At 41.4% G+C, this 20322-nt stretch overlaps 1 protein-coding gene and 1 pseudogene across 2 annotated transcripts; both read right to left on the bottom strand.

Annotated features, from left to right (window-relative positions):
• Positions 1-1613: 1613 nt before the first annotated feature.
• LOC126615601 (serine/threonine-protein phosphatase BSL1-like) lies at positions 1614-7699 on the bottom strand. 2 transcript variants are annotated; one of them, XM_050283446.1, is made up of 21 exons: positions 7322-7699; positions 7165-7219; positions 6971-7049; positions 6700-6779; positions 6496-6590; positions 6267-6366; positions 6113-6182; positions 5883-5984; positions 5530-5611; positions 5258-5428; positions 4956-5139; positions 4662-4863; positions 4414-4581; positions 4055-4293; positions 3746-3830; positions 3561-3659; positions 3277-3476; positions 3117-3192; positions 2443-2578; positions 2232-2371; positions 1614-2109 (listed from the first exon to the last, which is right to left on the bottom strand). In XM_050283446.1, exons 1-21 carry the CDS (start codon positions 7521-7523, stop codon positions 2026-2028), a joined length of 2649 nt encoding a protein of 882 aa, XP_050139403.1. In that variant the 5' UTR covers positions 7524-7699; the 3' UTR covers positions 1614-2025. The 2 variants fall into 2 exon arrangements, with proteins under 2 accessions (XP_050139403.1, XP_050139402.1); XM_050283445.1 differs by having other exon boundaries at positions 7165-7225; positions 7322-7698.
• A 659-nt stretch (positions 7700-8358) lies between these two features.
• Positions 8359-11743, bottom strand: LOC126615616 (uncharacterized; annotated as a pseudogene).
• Positions 11744-20322: the final 8579 nt, after the last annotated feature.

The raw sequence follows: 20322 nt of genomic DNA, 5'->3' as shown, positions 1-20322 counted from the left end.
GTGAAATCTCATCGGGAAGTATGGCGATGGTGGCTGCCATTGCTGTAGCTGTGCCTCGAGCACAGAGGAAAGAGAGCGGGACGAGGGGAACGGGGATGTGCAGGGTAGACAGTGATGGTTGTTGGTGGCGGTGAAGCTCGTCGGAAGGGTGAGGCAAGGTGGTGCCTCGAGCACAGAGGAGAGAGAGCGGGACGAGGGGAACGGGGATATGCGAGGTAGACAGTGATGGTTGTTAGTGGCGGTGAAGCTCGTTGGAGGGGCGAGGCGAGGTGGTGCCTCGGGTCGTTGTTGTTGCAGAGGGAGGAGGGATTTGGGGAAGATGAAGGGGTGGGTGGGAGGGTGGGCACAAGTGGGATTTGGGGAAGAAGGGGTTTTTTTTAATTAATTAATTATTTTATTTTATTTTATAAATAATTTATTTTTAATTTCCACGTGAATGACACGTGGCGTCCCGTTATTATCCACATGGATGCCACGTCATCAGTTAACGGTAGACTTAACAGTTTGACTAACGAAGGTATGAAATTGTTCCAAATTTAAGACTTGAGGTATGACTCTGGGAAAACTTCATATATCAAATGTTGAAAACCACGAACCTTTAGGGTAGTAAACAGAGATTAACCCAAAATTTTAATTAGAGAATTATTTTTTGGAACTTAAAACGCATAGTTGTCTACGGGTTTTTTTGGTTTTGGTGTGCTATTCACACACCTTTGTTAATTTTTATCCTTTATTCTTTTTTAATTTAATTGATTCGACGGCCGTAAATTAAGAGAGTGTATAAAATAAAAATGGATATGTGGACAGCACACCCCTTTTTTCTAGACGAAAAGTGAGAATTCATTGAGTTTAAAGCAAATTACAAAGCCAGCCAACTACCCAAGACAAACAGTGTGAGGCACAATCCCACAACGACAAATGCCTGAATTTGAAAACACACGACAAAGACAAAAATAACATAAAATCCAACCCGAAGAAGCAGCCCGCCGTTGCTAAACTCTTGCCAGCAACCACCGGAGTGACAATCATGTAGGAACCAGAATGGAGAAGGGTCAAGCACAGCTTAAGTAACCAAAAAAAAAAAGGAAAATCCACAGCAAAATCAGATTTGGAGCGCTGCAACCGACCAAGCTGTCTAGAACCAACACACCTGCAAAGAAGAGAACCAAGTTGACATAACACGGGGGTGGAGTGGGCCAAGGGGATATAGTTGTATATGGGTTTTGAGTATAAAGACGATAATCCTTGCCATAACTTCCGTAACACGTAAAATTGACAATATTTCCACAAGGAGCAGAAGAAGTTGCATAATTTGGTTTTGGTTTTGGGTTCGGAGGAACAAAAGTTGCATAATTTGGTCACTAGGTTTGTTTGGAAGTTCTTTTAAAACTGCCGAAAGTGTTTTTGGTAAGAGTATTTTTGAAATCAATCATTTGTGGAGGTGGAAGTAAATCCTCAAAAAACACTTTAAGTATGTCCTGCAAGAAGCAAATAACTGGTGCTTCTTCCAAAATACACTTCCAAGTGCTTCTAGTAATCGACCCGCTCCCAATATCGCTTGTATCAAGAGAACAATTATACAATTGCAAATCTAAGGTTGTTCTGAAACATGATTTTCCACAAGAGAATAAACACTTTAAAATGAATCAAATGTACGATATTATTTATGTTACACATATCACAGTGAAACTAAATTAACCAATTTCCCTTCCCTATAAGTTCTATCTATTTAGCTTCAAAAACTTGAAAACACTTTTACATCTCTTCCACAAACCATGTTGTTGTACATATGTTACAAAATCGATCAACGAGGAATGAATAATTCGGTCCCGAAACATCTAAATTTCTAGCATTCTCAGATTGTGTACACTAGACAAGGCTTCAACCTCTGCAACTTCGATGGGAACACAACAGCGCGCTGTGTTGAGCGAGGCAATCCAGAATGTGGGAATTGGAAAAGGATCATACCTCTAGAGAAATGTGGATTGTCACATTCAGTAGTTGTAAAATACAGAAATCTGTCAGCTATATATATGCAAGTGAGTTTCGATCAAGATCAGGCTGTGGTCGGCCACGAGTAGGTGTTGGTGGTCTTTGAATGTTGAGCTCCTGCAGAACAACAGAAACATATGAGAGTATGAGAGAGGCAACGGGTGACAGATTTTACGATACACGAAATAATAACCCATTAAAGGCACATACATATTTAACGACATTATACATGTGCTTACCTGCATCCATGTGTCATCTATGAACCGTTCAGGAGATGTCTCCGGTGACTGAAGAGGAGGTGGCAAAGGATGGATTAATTTCGGAACCACAACCAAACCTCTGCCAACAACCAGTATAGCACCAGCATTGTTTGCCGTCCCTGCATGAAAAGGCCATATGAGACAGCAAGCACCACAACATGGGAAAGAAACTTACAAAGATTTTGCTTACCGCAATAGTTGGTTGCAGAGAAAAGAGTGATCAACTGTCCCTGGGCAAATCTTTCAAATCCATCCATGACGCATTCATGAGCTCGTATAATGAGTTGTAATTTGTTTCTCTTACAGAATTCCGTGACACGATCAGGCTGCAAGTAGCAAGAATATATTAGTATGGTAGTACAAGTATGTATATCTTAAGACTTAAAATTATGCACATGAAAGGGGTGACCATACAAAAGGGTTGTCCCCAACAAGAAGATTTTAAAGGAGTCGACACTGTCGGTATTCCAAAAGAAAATCGATACTGATGTAATGTCACTACAGTATTGGTGATTAGGTATAACAAACCTGCTCTCATATCATCAAATGTCCAGTTTGTTTGATGTTAAAGAATGTGGTTTCAATCAATTGCCTATACCGTCGATTGGACTACAGTTCTCAAGGTGTTAGGCTTTTTCAGTAAATCACAAACGGCTATATCTTTACTATTGTATGTAAATTGTCAAAATTGCTATAAATTTAACATCATATCAGTGGCTCCTACTTTTTGTTTTTGATAAGTGGCCCCCACCTAAACCCTAACAGATACTTCCGTGCACTATCAATGCCAGAAGGGGGAAAACAAAGCAATATGAAGAGTAATGCAAGAGTAGAAATAGGGAAAAATAACCCAAAACTGCGTACCCCAAAGGTGACAAGACCAGGCCCTCTGGCATTTGGTCTCAAGCCCTCTACACTATCGTTTTCTGTGGGATCAGACCTGTGTACATAGATGTCAATAAGATCATAAACATGAGCGATTAATTTAACAGCAAACAGACAGATGAATTGAGCAAGCGTGTACCACAAAAGATCCATTAAAACTATAGACCCAGCATCCATTGTAATGGGTCTTTCAAGCTTCTCTATCTGTTCTAAAGAATTGATGGATCTCCCAATGCCTCCATGCATACAGATAATTTTCTTTTCAATTAGAGCAGCAAGTGGGAGATAGTTGAAAAGTTGATTGAACCGAGTCCATGCCCATATTCCATCATTCTCGCCCTACATGCACATAAATCAGTATAACTTTTAATATTTTGAAATCCAGAGAAGACTGCATCATGTCCGTATAATTAAAACCCGTACCATTCTCTCAATGCATTCAATACGAAAACCAAAGAGTGCATTTATATCAGCAGCTTCATGGTTTCCACGTATTAAGTGAACATTGTCAGGATGCTCAATCTGCAAAAACAATCAGGGCATATGGTCAAATATAAAAGTGGGGAGTACAAAAATATATCAATTAGGTTACTTAAAGCAGCACTTGCCTTCAGTGCAAGGAGCAAAGTTATGGTCTCCAAGCTGTGCTGTCCTCGATCGACATAATCCCCCAAAAACAAGTAGTCGATATACCTGTAACAATAGCTAGCCTAGCTGAAAAGTCTGTTTTATTTTTTGATTCATAGTTTATATAGCTGTAACATTTAGAAAAATTATTAAACAAAGAATTGGAGTGAATTCTTTCATATTCGACTTTATTTCTTCAGTAAAACTCAAGAGTCACAGTTCTGGTGCAAAACAAATTCTTTCTACAAGTACATTGACAGATATAGCATGAGCAAAAATATTCAACTTACGTTATGTCTCCGGCAGCAGATGGAAATCCATATTCATCAAATAAGCGCATTAAATCACCAAACTGTCCATGAAGATCACCAAATACTTTAACAGGGGCTTTCAGCTGAAGAACTGTTTGCTCCTGCATAAAGATCTGCTCAGCAGCATAACAAAGTTCTCCCACTTCATAAGAATCCATGAAAAACTTCCTATTGACAGGGGCTTTCCAGTTTCGAGGCCTCAACAATGTAGATATAACCTGCAAGGAAACAAATAACCAGAAAAAAACCTGTTAATTAACAAATAACAAAAAAATCCTTCAAGTAAAAAAAAGTACGGAGAGAGAGAGAGGGTGGCTCAAATGTTAATTGACACTTGCCTTTTTATGTAGCCCTTGTGGAGACTTCTGCCTGGTGAACTTTTTGTTGGGATATGATAAGTCATTATTCATTGGAATCATTCGTCTGCTTTCATTTTCAAATTGGTCCAAAGACAACTGTCTTACCATCCCACCCAAGTTACCTACAGCCTCTTTGGCAACAACAACCTACAACAACAGAAAATTATAATTTATGCCGCTCAAAGAAGAAAAAATCCCTCAATTAAGTTTTGATGCAAAGGACATACAGCTCTGTGATGAAGGCGAACATCAGCCTCAGTGTCACTACCATCCGACAATGTTTCTGCAACTTGCGAGTTATCATCTGAAACAGATGTTTCTTCAGCAGGAGTAGCAGATGTTGACTGCACAGCTTGCCAAACAGCACTAGCTGCCTCGGCTTCGGCAGCAGAAGCCTCCCGGAGTTTCTCCATTGAACTTTTGTCCATGCTGCCAAAAATAACGATGTATGGCACAAATTATGAGCACGTGGCTCAGTCAAAGTACTTGGTAGAGAGGGAAAAGACGAAACAGAATAATACCTCGAGCGACTTGACGAGGGACTCTCATGTTCACCATCAGATGATGTTCCAAAAGTACTTGTGTTGGCATGAAACATTCTGGGACTTGATACAGTTGGGGGTCTCTCGGAAGTTAAAACAGGCGAATTACCTTCAGACTGAAATAATGAATTTTCTGCAACTAGGAAGTCATCTAACAGGATGTCTGTACAAGAAGATAAACAAAAGACCTTAAACATGATAGAACCACGTAAGCAGAGGAAGGCTGCATCCATTATTCAATTACATTATTCATATTTTCATTTGGGTTCTAAACTCTTTACCTCCCTTAAGACCACCATAAATGTATATACGAACACCAAGAGATGCAGCTGCATGGCGGCAACGACGCATGAGCTCCAAAGGAGGATCATAATCATTCTGTCCCTTTCCTGTGCGTGAGGAAGTCACAAGCCCATTTCTGTCTAACCAAACTCCAGCAGCAGTGTCCAATACTATCAAATAAGAAGAAAGGAAGATAGAAACAAAAGATATTAAGAAAACTTAATGAACTTACATAATCATGTGGTAACAAAATTCGCAACCAAAAAATTACCTGCAACAGCTGCTTCGCCTTCTATACAACGGCCTCCCCTAAGAGTACCTCCTGTAACATGTAATCTTGCCCCAACAAAAACCTGATAGCAGAATAGTCAATTAGGTGCTAAAATAAGGTTCAAACTCAAAAGGGTAAAGGTAACTCAGAAGATAGGCAGCTAGGTGTGTAGAAAATGCAAAATGCATTAGTACCACAAACATTATATGATTTCTTCTATCAAAATATGTTCAGTAACCTAAGTGTTTCACTCCAAAGAAAAAAGTTAAAAAAAAAAAAAAAAAACATATAAAATAATCATGCAACTCACAAATGGGTAACTCTGCATTCCTAGTTTATATATTATCACTTACCGCCGCATGTTGATACCTTGGTGAAGGTGATACTCCAGGTGCAAGGGTCCACTCCCACTGACCATTTCTATGCATAAGCAGTCCATAAGCGTCTGCTAGTGGCTGTGGGAGCATAGATATGAGCAAAGCAAACAAAATCAGATAACTCGTTTAGCTCAAGTGGCCTCCAGTATAAATTGACAGAGGCAATATACAAGAATGATAGAGAGGTAGACTCAGATTTCACATACCGCTCCAGAAATATCTCTTCCACCACAAAGCAAAAACATACCATCTGAGCGGGCACTGGCTGTTGCATACCTGCAAAATAAGGTTGGTTCATAAAAACAAAGTTCACCACCACTTTCATAACTTTTCACTTATTGAAATATGAATACTACTCACATTCTGGCAGAAGGCCTATCACCTTCTGGGCTCAGCCTAGCCCATGCATAAGGTTTCTGAGCAGTATCCAGAGCCCAGGCATCAGAAAGGACTCTTTTTCCTTTAAAAAAAATATTAGGTAAAGATAGTAAACGTCAATGCTTCAAAAAGTAACTGCATTTGACAACAGTGAAGTGCATGGAATCTATGGATGGATAGCGAACAAATAGGGTTTAAAGAATACACCCACCATCGTTTCCACTGACAGTAACAAGATATCTTTGAGCAACTAAGTCCATTACATGGCCGTAGCGAGGCCCAGGACCTTGTCCTTGTACAACCACTCTACGGACAGAGAACAAAAACCAAAAACAGATCATTTGTACCGTATCTTTGAAGATTAATCAGTAAACTCTCCAGTAGGATAAGCTCAGTTAAGGTCAGTTATGTTCACCTGTGCCATTTAAACTTATCGTTGGTCAAGTCCAGCACGTATAGATCATCTGTGGAATGCCCAGCAGGACCTATACCACCCTAAACATAGAGATTAACACATATCAACTTTAACACTCATTCAACCCAGTAAGAAGTTAATTCATGAACTTTGAAGCTATCATAAACCCAGTAAAAGATAACCTCTAAACTTATACTCCATCTCCAAAACCCAATAAACACAAAAGCCTCTAAATTTCGAATCATTCCTTGAAATGTAGTACTCAATTCACCTGAAATACAACCATAGTGCCCACCGCAGCCGCCGCGTGAGCTGCCCTCGGAGACGGTGGCTCACCTGCAGGCCTCATTCTTCAAAATTTGAACCACCCCCAAAGCAGAAGAACGATCAGTAAGAATCCAATTCAATTCCCACAAGTTTTGCAAAATACAGAAACCAAAAATTGATAAAGCAATTAGAAATTACCTAGTCCATTTCCTGGTGAGAACATCGTACGAATGCACCGAATTGGTCACCCCAGCTAACCCTACATTCACAATCAAATCAAATTCCAAAGAAAAGCAAAACCGAGATTCGAATTGAAACAGTAGTACAAATATCGAGGAGGGACAGAGATGGTAACTGATGCCAGGGGCGGAGGCAGCGCCGCCTTCAATGGCGGTGGCACCGCCGAAGAGGATGAGACGGGGGCCATGGGTCTTAGTGGCGGCGACGGCGGTGAGGGTGTGAGCGCAGCGGGGACCAGGGGCGTCGTCGTCGCAATCCCAATAGGTCTCGAGAGTACGATAGGTCGGCGCCGGGTACAGCCATGGCTTCGAACCCATCAAAACCCAAACCCGGAAGCAGGAGCAGCACCACCACCACCGCTAGAGCCGTCTGATTTGATCTCCTGATTCCCTCTCTCTACTCTCTACTTTTTTCTCTCTCTCTACTTTCTACGCGGTGACGATGATGAAGCTTTGATCGCTGAGATTGTCGTGCTTCTCTGTGGGGCCCGGCCTTAGGCTGCAGGCACTTCAATTTTCTTTTTCTTTTTTTTTTTAATTTTTTTAATTTATTTTTAATTATTTATTTGATGGAAATTGAATTGAATAATCGTAGAGGTCCGTAGGGGTTTCGGACTTTGGGTCTTCTAGAGTGCGCAGAAAGTCAACGGCTCCATTTTTCCGTAGAGGGAATCTCAAAAGTCAAAACTATACAATTTCTGTGTTTGGAGTTGAGTACGAGTAGATTACACACTAGAAAATATCCCGCCATAATCAGTACACATGTTATAATATGATTTCACGGTAATATTAGTATTTCTCATTTTTCAGAAACTCCCGGGCACCAAGCACAAAAGCGTCCAGACCATGGGAAAAGGATCCACTTTGTGGGGATTCAGGGAATCAATCAATCATGTTCGTTCATCAAACATCATACGGTCAAAAATTATTTAAAATTTAAAATTAAATATAAATAGTACCTAATGAAAATTGACCGCACGATATACGATAAACGAACATGATTAATTAATCCTCCGAATTCCCACAAAGAGGATCCGCAAAGGATCCTCTTCTCAAACCATGGCATGGGGAGTGGTGGGTGCTCTGATGTGTCGAATATGGGTTTATATCATATAAGCGTATTTGATTACTACACTTCACAAAATCCAAAAACTTGAATAGTTCAAATCTTTTTTCCATTCTCTTGAATAGTCTGAAAATCTCTCGATGTACAAACTTTAAACACAGAAATCCAGAATAAATCTTATTCATTCTAGAATGGCCTAAAGGTGTTAGTCTTTTGAACATCCGCCCATTTATTTCTCTAATTTCAGGAAGGCTTTCTTTTTCTTGTCCATATTGTCCACAAAATGTAACAACATAAAGACTCTGCCGAAGGCGTTCATACCCAAGGATCCATGTTTCATGCCTGCAACAAGTAGCTCTCACTATCTAAAAATTCCCTGCACAACATTTTTCACCTCCGACAACCCCGGTCAGTCAACGCCACCGGTCAGGTAGCACAGACCGGGGTGCCTTCAAAGCTTTCGGAAACTAGGGAGAAAGAATGTACAAGTGGCATACTTTTCAGTACGAGAAAATAAGCGCACTTCCTTAAGTTACATGATGCGTTTGAGGGAATCGGACTCTGAACTTGTGACTTAATCACTGCATTCGACTTTGAAATGTAATTTATAGTTCAAACCCGGATCCACCGGTCCCCAAGGATTCGAACAGACAGACTAAAAGGGGTAGGCATATGGGCCATATATATCAGCATCCACCACATGCTTTTGTTACCACAAAGACAGCCTACCGTGTTCTCATGAACTTTTCTAGACCAATGTCATCATTAAACATCAATTCAACTAATTCTACAGCTGATGCGATACATACCAGAAACAAGACGATAACATATTCCCGACGAGGAAGAAATTTAACAGAATGAATTGAGCTCGACCTTCTTGCACCCGTCTAGAACCTCCTGAAGCTGCCGGGACTTGGTTGCTCCGAAAATAACACTTGCAACGAGGAGGCAGCTCAAAACAAAGGCTGCCAAATGCGTAAACGTAGATATTTAGCTCAAGAAATTAAAAGAACTACGATCTTAATCCAACAACTGAGAGCCAACAATCATGCTGCAATCGGTAGATGGCTGTATGGTTTCAGCAACCATGTCGAGAAAAAGGGACGAGGAAATTTCAGAAATTCTTTAGAAGTAATACTTCATTTATAATTACAGACCATCATCATACCGAGACTTTTATCGGAGTTTTAAACCCTGGATTCAGAATTCAGAAATCTTTCAGTAAACCTATCAAAGTTAACAGACGAAAATCTGTACCATGGCTGCTGCTCTTATGATGTGATTGGACAGGTTGTATCTGGATTCCCCTTCCGAATATTTCCCCTGGTGAAGAAACATAACAGTTTAATCAATACAATATCATCGCATAGAGTGCAGAAACTCCTACATTCTAAAATATTAGATGGAAAATCTTGAGAAATGACCTCTACAAACATTCAACCGAGCATCTGCCAGACCCCCATCATGCGAAAGATACTGAGAGCATGCCCATTGCAAGGGGGCTGTAAGCTAGTAAACCGATCCTAAAACGTTGAATTGAACTTTATCAAGAAATTGGCATTGGCAATTCAAAGTTCGAACAAATTTTCCCTTTAGTTTCATGCGTGATGAATAGTTCAGTTATCACTTTTTTCGGAAATCAAACTCTTTGAATACCTCTCATGATGACAGCATTTAGCCAATCCAGAATCAAAATTTCGGCATAGCAAGCTGTATGCATTCTGTCAAACAAGCAATCAGTCGAATTAGTCCAAAAATCGATACAGCAATACAGTAACCATTTGAGTGAGAGTGAATTCCATCAAATAGACAACCTGCAGAGACACAATCTTGGGACGACAAGTGCTCCTTTCAGCTACCTGAACAAACTTCATGACACCATATGGTGTTTCGTTACTGAGACCAACATATCTGATATACAAAACAAAACTTTTCATGCATTAAGCCATCGCCATGTTCTCAAACCATTGCAATAAAGAACAAAATCGCCAAACCAAACGACTTATCAACAAAGAGCGAAAATAAACCAGCAGTATGAAATTAACCTTACCCGAATCAACAGCTCTCCAAAGAGAATCCAGTTGTCCCTCCATAGGAATTGAACAAAACTGCCGCGTTGGATCATATTCTGTTTCCCCAAACATGGGAACATAGCTACGAAAACAATCACTAATCAGCTGAAGTGTACTAAACGCTCGGCGCATTGAAGCACAAGTTTCTCCAAACCGCGGTGAAGTCAAGTAAATTCTTTGAAAAGTAAACATACTTAATTGGGAAAAAAAAATTAAACTTTGAACATCATATAGCAATTAACTTAAATTTTGCACTAATTTTACAAACCACTACAAAAATATGTCTACATACAAACCGATCGGGTCAATGAATCTGATAAAGATCGATGTAATCCGTCTGCAACGGCCTTAAATTGCATTTAAACATTACATAATCCATCACTAAGCAAGTCATAAAACAAAGTGCTTAAGCAGAACTAAAATTCTGAACTATATTGCTTGATAACACCATTAGCATGGCTTGTTAGAACTTAAAACCAGAGCTTATTTACAACCTTGGTGGCCAAAACGACGCTGTTTCGAGGAGTTTTGCTCTCCCTAATCCAGCGGCCGAGGTACTCCTCGCTCCTCCCCTGAGTCTCCGCTCGCTGAACCACCGGGTACATTTCTGCTGAGTCGAAGAAGTTGATTCCGGCCTCGACAGCTCCACCGAGGAGTCGAAGGGACTCCGGCAACCAGTTTTGCTCGCCGAAAGTCATCGTCCCTGCGAAGAAGAATGAGTCAGATTCTCAGTGGGAATGCAACGGACAGGATTGGAAATTGAGAGAGGAGGCAGGCGAACCCAAGCAGAGCTTTGAGACTGTTAGATTCGCGGCGAGGTTGACGAGCGGCACCGCCATTGCTTCCGCCGGAGAAGCTCTCTCGGAGTTTGTGAATTGTGAGCGAAGGGCGGAGAACGAGTTTACTTGTTTTGGTGGGGATTTCAGGGGCTGGATAAGATAAAATGAAGCGGAGCTAGTTTTTGCACCCACAAAATTTCTCATTGCACCGCACATTAATCCAAATCGCTTAAAACCCACCCGCCAAACGGCAATTCAAATTATATTACCGAGCAAAATGATTTTAATTATCAGGGTATTTCTCCTTTTTAGCATCTCAAAGTTTCGCCAAAATTGTATTTTATTATGTTTAGTTATTTCGTCTCACTTTCACTCTTAAAGTTTGATTTGCTATCACTTTGTTACTTGTGTTAGTCTGAGCTGTTAATTTTTCTGTTAATTAATATCAGGATATTAAACCACTAATTCTCACTTTACTACTTTCTAATATCGTAAAATTCACAATTTGCTACCCTTTGTTTGGATGAAAGAAATTAACTTAAAATTTTGACAACAACAACAACAAAGCATTTTCCCACTAAGTGGAGTCAGCTATGTGAATCCTAGAACGCCATTGCGCTCGGTTTTTTATAAATTATTTTGACAAAAGTCAAAAATTATAAATTGACATGCACCAATATCACTATTTGAATTCATAAACATAGAGCTTTAGGATTTCCATGGAAAAAAAAATTGAATTTCAAGCTTCTAATTCCTAACTTTAAATACCATATAAATAAGTGTTATTTTCAAATTCTAACAGGAAGAGTACAAAAATAAAAAATTATGTATTCAAATTCCATTGTTTTCCTAATCCAAAGACCAGTGTTACGTTTTTTTGTTCAAACCGTGTTAGTTTTTTCTCACCTCACTTTCATAGTTAGTACTCCCAAATTCATACTTTTGTTAGCTTAGACGTCAAAAACTCTATTAAAGTATGACGTGACACTTCACACAACAATAATTCTACAAAAACATACGCAATTTACCTTTCAAATATCATGAAATTCTCACTTTACTATTAGTTTTTCTAAACTCACTTTCATAACTAAAATTACATTTTACTCCCCGATTAATACTTTCATTAGCTTAGTAGTCAAAAACTCCATTAAAGTGTGCCATAACACTTGACTCAACAATACAACAACAACAACAACAAAGCCTTTTCCCACTAAGTGGGGTCGGCTATATGAATCCTAGAACGCCATTGCGCTCGATTTTGTGTCATGTCCTCCGTTAGATCCAAGTACTCTAAGTCTTTTCTTAGAGTCTCTTCCAAAGTTTTCCTAGGTCTTCCTCTACCCCTTCGGCCCTGAACCTCTGTCCCGTAGTCACATCTTCGAACCGGAGCGTCAGACGGCCTTCTTTGCACATGTCCAAATCACCGGAGCCGATTTTCTCTCATCTTTCCTACAATTTCGGCTACTCCTACTTTACCTCGGATATCCTCATTCCCAATCTTATCCTTTCTCATGTGCCCACACATCCCACGAAGCATCCTCATCTCCGCTACACCCATTTTGTGTACGTGTTGATGCTTCACCACCCAACATTCTGTGCCATACAACATCGCTGGCCTTATTGCCGTCCTATAAAATTTTCCCTTGAGCTTCAGTGGCCTACGACGGTCACACAACACGCCGGATGCACTCTTTCCATCCAACTCGTATTCTATGGTTGAGATCTCCATCTAATTCTCCGTTCTCTTGCAAGATAGATCCTAGGTAGCGAAAACGGTCGCTTTTTGTGATCTTCGCTAGATTGCTCCGGTCATTAGTGTGGATAAGTATATAAATGGATAGAGATAGGAAAACAAACACAAGATGTACGTGGTTCACCCAGATTGGCTACGTCCACGGAATAGAAGAGTTCTCATTAATTGTGAAGGGTTTACACAAGTACATAGGTTCAAGCTCTCCTTTAGTGAGTACAAGTGAATGATTTAGTACAAATGACATTAGGAAATATTGTGGGAGAATGATCTCGTAATCACGAAACTTCTAAGTATCGGAGTGTGGTGTCGTCTTGACTTGCCTTATCTGTCTCATAGGTAGATGTGGCATCTTCTCTGGAAGTACTCTTCCTCCATCCAGGGGTGGTATCTTTAACTGGTGGAGATGCACAAGGTAATGTATCAATTTCACTTGAAGCTTACTTGTAGTTTCAGGCTTGGTCAAGCGCGATACAAACCATGTAGTAGGAGTCCCCCAAGTCGCCGAGCTAGGGGGTCTGCTGAAAGAGGTGACAGACAAGGTAAGCAATCAGAGCTCCGACTGATTGTTCACCTTCTCCCCATCTTGCAGCAGCATGAAGGATAAAGAGAAGAAAAATGAGAAGAGATGATATGAGATACTTTTGCTTTTGAAGAAGTAACGTTCCACAGGCTTATTCTTGAACTGAGCTGGAGGGTTTTTTGGTTTCCTCCAGAGTATAAGGCCGACTGAAGAATTTGAGGGTCAAAACAAGTCCATCAAATCTAGAGTACGTTCCACCCTGCTGATATGGGATACTTTTGCTTTTGACAGAGTAATGGATGTATCGGCACGTGTGCTGTTACGCTTGTCTCCACATGCTTCCTTGTATCCTTCGCACTTGCCCTATCTGTTCCTCAAGCAGATGCGGAATCTTCCCTGGAAACATAAGATGTTGAAGATGAGTACTCGAGAGCAATGCCAGGTAAGTAATCAGGTAAGGGGTTCCAGGCAGTCAGTTCCTGGCTGGAAGCTTGATTCCAAGTGCTGACTGATTGCTCTCTTTCTCCTTGTCTTGCAGGTAAAAACAAGGCCAAAAGAAAAGACAGGGAAAAAGCATGATATGGGATACTCTTGCTTTTAACCCTGATGATATGAGATATTCTTGCTCTAGTATAGCTTGTTTGCAGAGGTATTATCGGGGGGAAAGAAAGCTGAATATTTCGAAAGGCTTCGTTGGGAGTGCCCTCTCAGATATGATGAAGGGTTGAGCATTTTTGCAAGTCTGCCTGTCCGTTGGGGATGGAGGTCGACATATATAGGAGTCTCCCTAACAACAAGTAGTAATGCTATTCCTTTACCCTGCTTGGTCATAGCACAGTAGTAGGAGCTGCCAGTTTCACATGTTTTAACTCTGTCAGAGCACTTTGAAAAAGTGGTCTGTGGTATATGGCTCTCGAGATTCGGAGAACGATGCCTCTTCGATTTTTGAGAAAGCAATCATGATGGGGGTCTGACTCTCGAGATTCGAAGAGCAGTGTCTCTTCGATTTTTGAGGAAGTAATCATGTTGGGAGTCTGGCTCTCGAGATTCGGAGGGCGGTGCCTCTTTGATTTTGGAGCAAGCAATCTTGTTGGGAGTGTTGTCTCGAATGTGAGTAAAGGTTGGGCATGTTTGCTAGTCTACCTTGCCACGAAGCACAAAGGTTGACACACATGGACTTTCCAATTATCCAGCAATGGTACTGTTCCTTTACCCTCTCTTCGATTTTGAGAAAGTAGTCATGTTGGGAGTCTGGCTCTTTAGATTCAGAGGACGGTGCCTCTTCGATTTTGGAGCAAGCAATCTTGTTGGAAGTGTTTTCTCGAATGTGAGTAAAGGTTGGGCATGTTTGCTAGTCTACCTTGCCACGAAGCACAGAGGTTGACACACAGGGACTTTCCAATTATCCAGCAGTGGTACTGTTCCTTTACCCTTGTGGGTAATAATATGGTAGCTAGACCTTCAAAATTTATGTGTCTAAACTTTGTTAGTGCTGTTTCTTTGTTATTCTTTTACCTTTCTTGGTCAGAGCGATGTAGTGGGAGCTGCAAGCTTCACGTGCTCAACTTTGGCAGAGAACTTTGGCAAAGTTATCTGTGGTACCCATGAGTTATTATTGCGTGTGGGAAGTGAGTGATTGAACAGTAAGATTCATGTGCTTTCTACTTCACCAGAAGTCTTCGACAGAATGCCCATAATTTCTGCAAAGTTGAGTGTGTGTGTGACAGGTGCTGACAAGGCTAGAAAAGCAGGTGCCTCTTTGATTTCTGAGATCGGCCCTCGTGGTCTATGAGCAGCCCAGCTTTTGAGAAAGCGAGCGCCTCTTCGATTGATTCGGAGAACGATGCCTCATCGATTTTTGAGAAAGCAATCATGCTGGGGGTCTGGCTCTCGAGATTCGGGGAGCAGTGTCTCTTCGATTTTTGAGAAAGTAATCATGTTGGGAGTCTGGCTCTCGAGATTCGGAGAGCGGTGCCTCTTTGATTTTGGAGCAAGCAATCTTGTTGGGAGTGTTTTCTCGAATGTGAGTAAAGGTTGGGCATGTTTGTTAGTCTACCTTGCCACGAAGCACAGAGGTTGACACACAGGGACTTTCCAATTATCCAGCAATGGTACTGTTCCTTTACCCTCTCTTCGATTTTTAAGAAAATAGTCATGTTGGGAGTCTGGCTCTTTAGATTCGGAGGACGGTGCATCTTCGATTTTGGAGCAAGCAATCTTATTGGGAGTGTTTTCTCGAATGTGAGTAAAGGTTGGGCATGTTTGCTAGTCTACCTTGCCACGAAGCACAAAGGTTGACACACAGGGACTTTCCAATTATCCAGCAGTGGTACTGTTCCTTTACCCTTGTGGGTAATAATATGGTAGCTAGACCTTCAAAATTTATGGGTCTAAACTTTGTTAGTGCTGTTTCTTTGCTATTCTTTTACCCTTCTTGGTCAGAGCGATGTAGTGGGAGCTGCAAGCTTCACGTGCTCAACTTTGGCAGAGAACTTTGGCAAAGTTATCTGTGGTACCCATGAGCTATTGTTGCGTGTGGGAAATGGGTGATTGAACAGTAAGATTCATGTGTTTTCTACTTCCCCAGAAGTCTTTGACAGAATGCCCATAATTTCCGCAAAGCTGAGTGTGCGTGTGACAGGTGCTGACAAGGTTGGAAAAGTAGGTGCCTCTTCGATTTCTGAGATCGGCCCCCGTGGTCTCTGGGGAGCCCAGCTTTTGAGAAAGCGAGCGCCTCTTCGATTTCTGAGATCGGCCTTCGTGGTCTTTGAGCAGCCCAACTTTTGAGAAAGCAAACACCTCTTCGATTTCTGAGATCAACCCTCGTGATCTCTAAGTAGCCCAACTTTTGAGAAAGCAAACGCCTCTTCGATTTCTGAGCAGGCGCCTCTTCGATTTCTGAAGCTCCGTCGAGTGCAGATTTTTATAGGGGCTGGCATTAAGTTCCAAAGCACACTTGAATCTCCACCAGTAGAAGCTTCATTCTTGCACTTCTAAGATCTTGATTTGTCCGACCTCTTCTCTCTTCAACACCTTTGAAAATGTCTGGCCCCTCCGACCGTCGTTTTGACTTGAACCTTGTTGAAGAGGCAGCCCCGCCTTCTCCAGACAACATATGGCGCCCATCCTTCGTCTCCCCTACTGGTCCTCTTACCGTTGGGGATTCCGTGATGAAGAATGATATGACTGCTGCGGTGGTGGCCAGGAACCTTCTCACTCCCAAAGATAACAGACTACTTTCCAAACGGTCTGATGAGTTAGCTGTTAAGGATTCGCTGGCTCTCAGTGTTCAGTGTGCAGGTTCTGTGTCTAATATGGCCCAACGCCTATTTGCTCGAACCCGCCAAGTTGAATCATTGGCGGCTGAAGTGATGAGTCTCAAACAGGAGATTAGAGGGCTCAAGCATGAGAATAAACAGTTGCACCGGCTCGCACATGACTATGCTACAAACATGAAGAGGAAGCTTGACCAGATGAAGGAAACTGATGGTCAGGTTTTACTTGATCATCAGAGATTTGTGGGTTTGTTCCAAAGGCATTTATTGCCTTCGTCTTCTGGGGCTGTACCGCGTAATGAAGCTCCAAATGATCAACCTCTGATGCCTCCTCCTTCTAGGGTTCTGTCCAGTACTGAGGCTCCAAATGATCCCCCTCCGGTGCCTTCTCTTTCTGGGGCTCTACCGACTGCTGAGACTTCTCCTAAGCAACCTTTGTGAAGGCTTCCTCTTGTGTGTTTATTTTGACTCATGTATATGTACATATTTGTAGCTTATCGGGAATATCAATAAATAAGCTTTCCTTCATTTCAACATATTGTGTTAAATACACCAAAGCCTTCTTCGCTAAGTTCTTTGAATTTTCTTTTGTTGAAGCTTGTATGTTGAAGCTTGTATGTTGAAGCTTTCTGAGTGGAGCATGTAGGTTGGGGTAGTGTTCCCTTAATTTCCCGAGTGAGGAAAACTTCTCGGTTGGAGACTTGGAAAATCCAAGTCACTGAGTGGGATCGGCTATATGAATCTTAGAACGCCATTGTGCTCGATCCTGTGTCATGTCCTTCGTTAGATCCAAGTACTCTAAGTCTTTTCTTAGAGTCTCTTCCAAAGTTTTCCTAGGTCTTCCTCTACCCCTTCGGCCCTGAACCTCTGTCCCATAGTCGCATCTTCTAATCGGAGCGTCAGTAGGCCTTCTTTGCACATGTCCAAACCACCGTAACCGATTTTCTCTCATCTTTCCTTCAATTTCGGCTACTCCTACTTTACCCCGGATATCCTCATTCCTAATCTTATCCTTTCTCGTGTGCCCACACATCCAACGAAGCATCCTCATCTCCGCTACACCCATTTTGTGTACGTGTTGATGTTTCACCGCCCAACATTCTGTGCCATACAGCATCGCCGGCCTTATTGCCGTCCTATAAAATTTTCCCTTGAGCTTCAGTGGCATACGGCGGTCACACAACACGCCGGATGCACTCTTCCACTTCATCCATCCAGCTTGTATTCTATGGTTGAGATCTCCATCTAATTCTCCGTTCTTTTGCAAGATAGATCCTAGGTAACGAAAACGGTCGCTCTTTGGTATTTCTTGATCTCCGATCCTCACCCCTAACTCGTTTTGGCCTCCATTTGCACTGAACTTGCACTCCATATATTCTGTCTTTGATCGGCTTAGGCGAAGACCTTTAGATTCCAACACTTCTCTCCAAAGGTTAAGCTTTGCATTTACCCCTTCCTGAGTTTCATCTATCAACACTATATCGTCTGCGAAAAGCATACACCAAGGAATATCATCTTGAATATGTCCTGTTAACTCATCCATTACCAACGCAAAAAGGTAAGGACTTAAGGATGAGCCTTGATGTAATCCTACAGTTATGGGAAAGCTTTCGGTTTGTCCTTCATGAGTTCTTACGGCAGTCTTTGCTCCTTCATACATATCCTTTATAGCTTGGATATATGCTACTCGTACTCCTTTCTTCTCTAAAATCCTCCAAAGAATGTCTCTTGGGACCCTATCATACGCTTTTTCCAAATCTATAAAGACCATGTGTAAATCCTTTTTCCCATCTCTATATCTTTCCATCAATCTTCGTAAGAGATAGATTGCCTCCATGGTTGAGCGCCCTGGCATGAACCCGAATTGGTTGTCCGAAACCCGTGTCTCTTGCCTCAATCTATGCTCAATGACTCTCTCCCAGAGCTTCATTGTATGACTCATTAGCTTAATACCCCTATAGTTCATGCAATTTTGTACGTCACCCTTATTCTTGTAGATAGGCACCAAAGTGCTCGTTCGCCACTCATTTGGCATCTTCTTCGTTTTCAAAATCCTATTGAAAAGGTCAGTGAGCCATGTTATACCTGTCTCTCCTAAAAGTTTCCACACTTCGATTGGTATATCGTCTGGGCCTATTGCTTTTTTATGTTTCATCTTCTTCAAAGCTACAACCACTTCTTCCTTCCGGATTCGACGATAAAAAGAGTAGTTTCTACACTCTTCTGAGTTACTCAACTCCCCTAAAGAATCACTCATTTCATGTCCTTCATTGAAAAGATTATGAAAATAACCTCTCCATCTGTCTTTAACCGCGTTCTCTGTAGCAAGAACCTTTCCATCCTCATCCTTGATGCACCTCACTTGGTTTAGGTCCCTTGTCTTCTTTTCCCTTGCTCTAGATAGTTTATAGATATCCAACTCTCCTTCTTTGGTATCTAGTCGTTTATACATATCGTCGTAAGCCGCTAACTTAGCTTCTCTGACAGCTTTCTTCGCCTCTTGCTTCGCTTTTCTATACCTTTCACCATTTTCATCGGTCCTCTCCTTGTATAAGGCTTTACAACATTCCTTCTTAGCCTTCACCTTTGTTTGTACCTCCTCATTCCACCACCAAGATTCCTTTTGGTGTGGGGCAAAGCCCTTGGACTCTCCTAATACCTCTTTTGCTACTTTTCGGATACAACTAGCCATGGAATCCCACATTTGGCTAGCTTCCCCCTCTCTATCCCACACACATTGGGTGATTACCTTCTCTTTGAAAATGACTTGTTTTTCTTCTTTTAGATTCCACCATCTAGTCCTTGGGCACTTCCAAGTATTGTTCTTTTGTCTTACTCTTTTGATATGTACATCCATCACCAACAAGCGATGTTGATTAGCCACGCTCTCTCCTGGTATAACTTTGCAATCCTTACAAGTTATACGATCCCCTTTCCTCATTAGAAGAAAATCTATTTGTGTTTTTGACGACCCACTCTTGTAGGTGATCACATGTTCTTCTCTCTTCTTAAAGAAGGTGTTGGCTAAGAAGAGATCATATGCCATTGCAAAATCCAAGATAGCTTCCCCATCCTCGTTTCTCTCCCCAAAACCATGGCCACCATGAAAACCTCCATAGTTGCCTGTCTCCCTGCCCACGTGTCCATTTAAATCTCCTCCTATAAATAACTTCTCCGTCTGAGCAATTCCTTGCACCAAGTCTCCAAGATCTTCCCAAAATTTCTCCTTCGAACTCGTATCCAACCCTACTTGAGGTGCGTACGCACTAATCACATTGATAAGTTCTTGACTCAACAATAATTACACAAAAACACATCACCAATCGGACAAGTAAATCATGCTCCTTATAGCTATTCAATACCACAATCTAATATTATTCCTCTTCGTTTAAAAATAAATAATCTAAGTTCAAATCACGTAAATAACAAATTTAATATTAAACTAAATTGCTCATTATATAACTTAGCCAAACAAAAATCATTCCCATTGTCTGATGCCAAATTTTCTTTCCAACAACCCAAGTAATCAACCAATTTTGTTGAAGTTTAACAGCATTAGTGTACACTTATCAGATTAAAAACTCCAATGGAAAGAGAAGATTCAAAGAAATTGCTCCAAGCTTCGTGACAAAAGAAAAGTCAGAGACACAGA

The sequence above is a fragment of the Malus sylvestris genome, chromosome 3 (assembly GCF_916048215.2).
Source record: "Malus sylvestris chromosome 3, drMalSylv7.2, whole genome shotgun sequence".
Lineage (NCBI taxonomy): Eukaryota > Viridiplantae > Streptophyta > Magnoliopsida > Rosales > Rosaceae > Malus > Malus sylvestris.
Note: the sequence above shows the minus strand (reverse complement) of the source record. Positions and strands in the feature narration are given on the sequence as shown.

Excerpts from the sequence above, each read along its gene's own strand:
- LOC126615601 (XM_050283445.1), bottom strand. The coding sequence starts at position 7,523 with ATGGGTTCGAAGCCATGGCTGTACCCGGCGCCGACCTATCGTACTCTC. Across the intron at positions 4,864-4,955 it reads CCCTCGTCAAGTCGCTCGAG|CATGGACAAAAGTTCAATGG; the intron begins GTATTATTCTGT and ends TATTTTTGGCAG. Across the intron at positions 4,294-4,413 it reads CACAAGGGCTACATAAAAAG|GTTATATCTACATTGTTGAG; the intron begins GCAAGTGTCAAT and ends GTTTCCTTGCAG.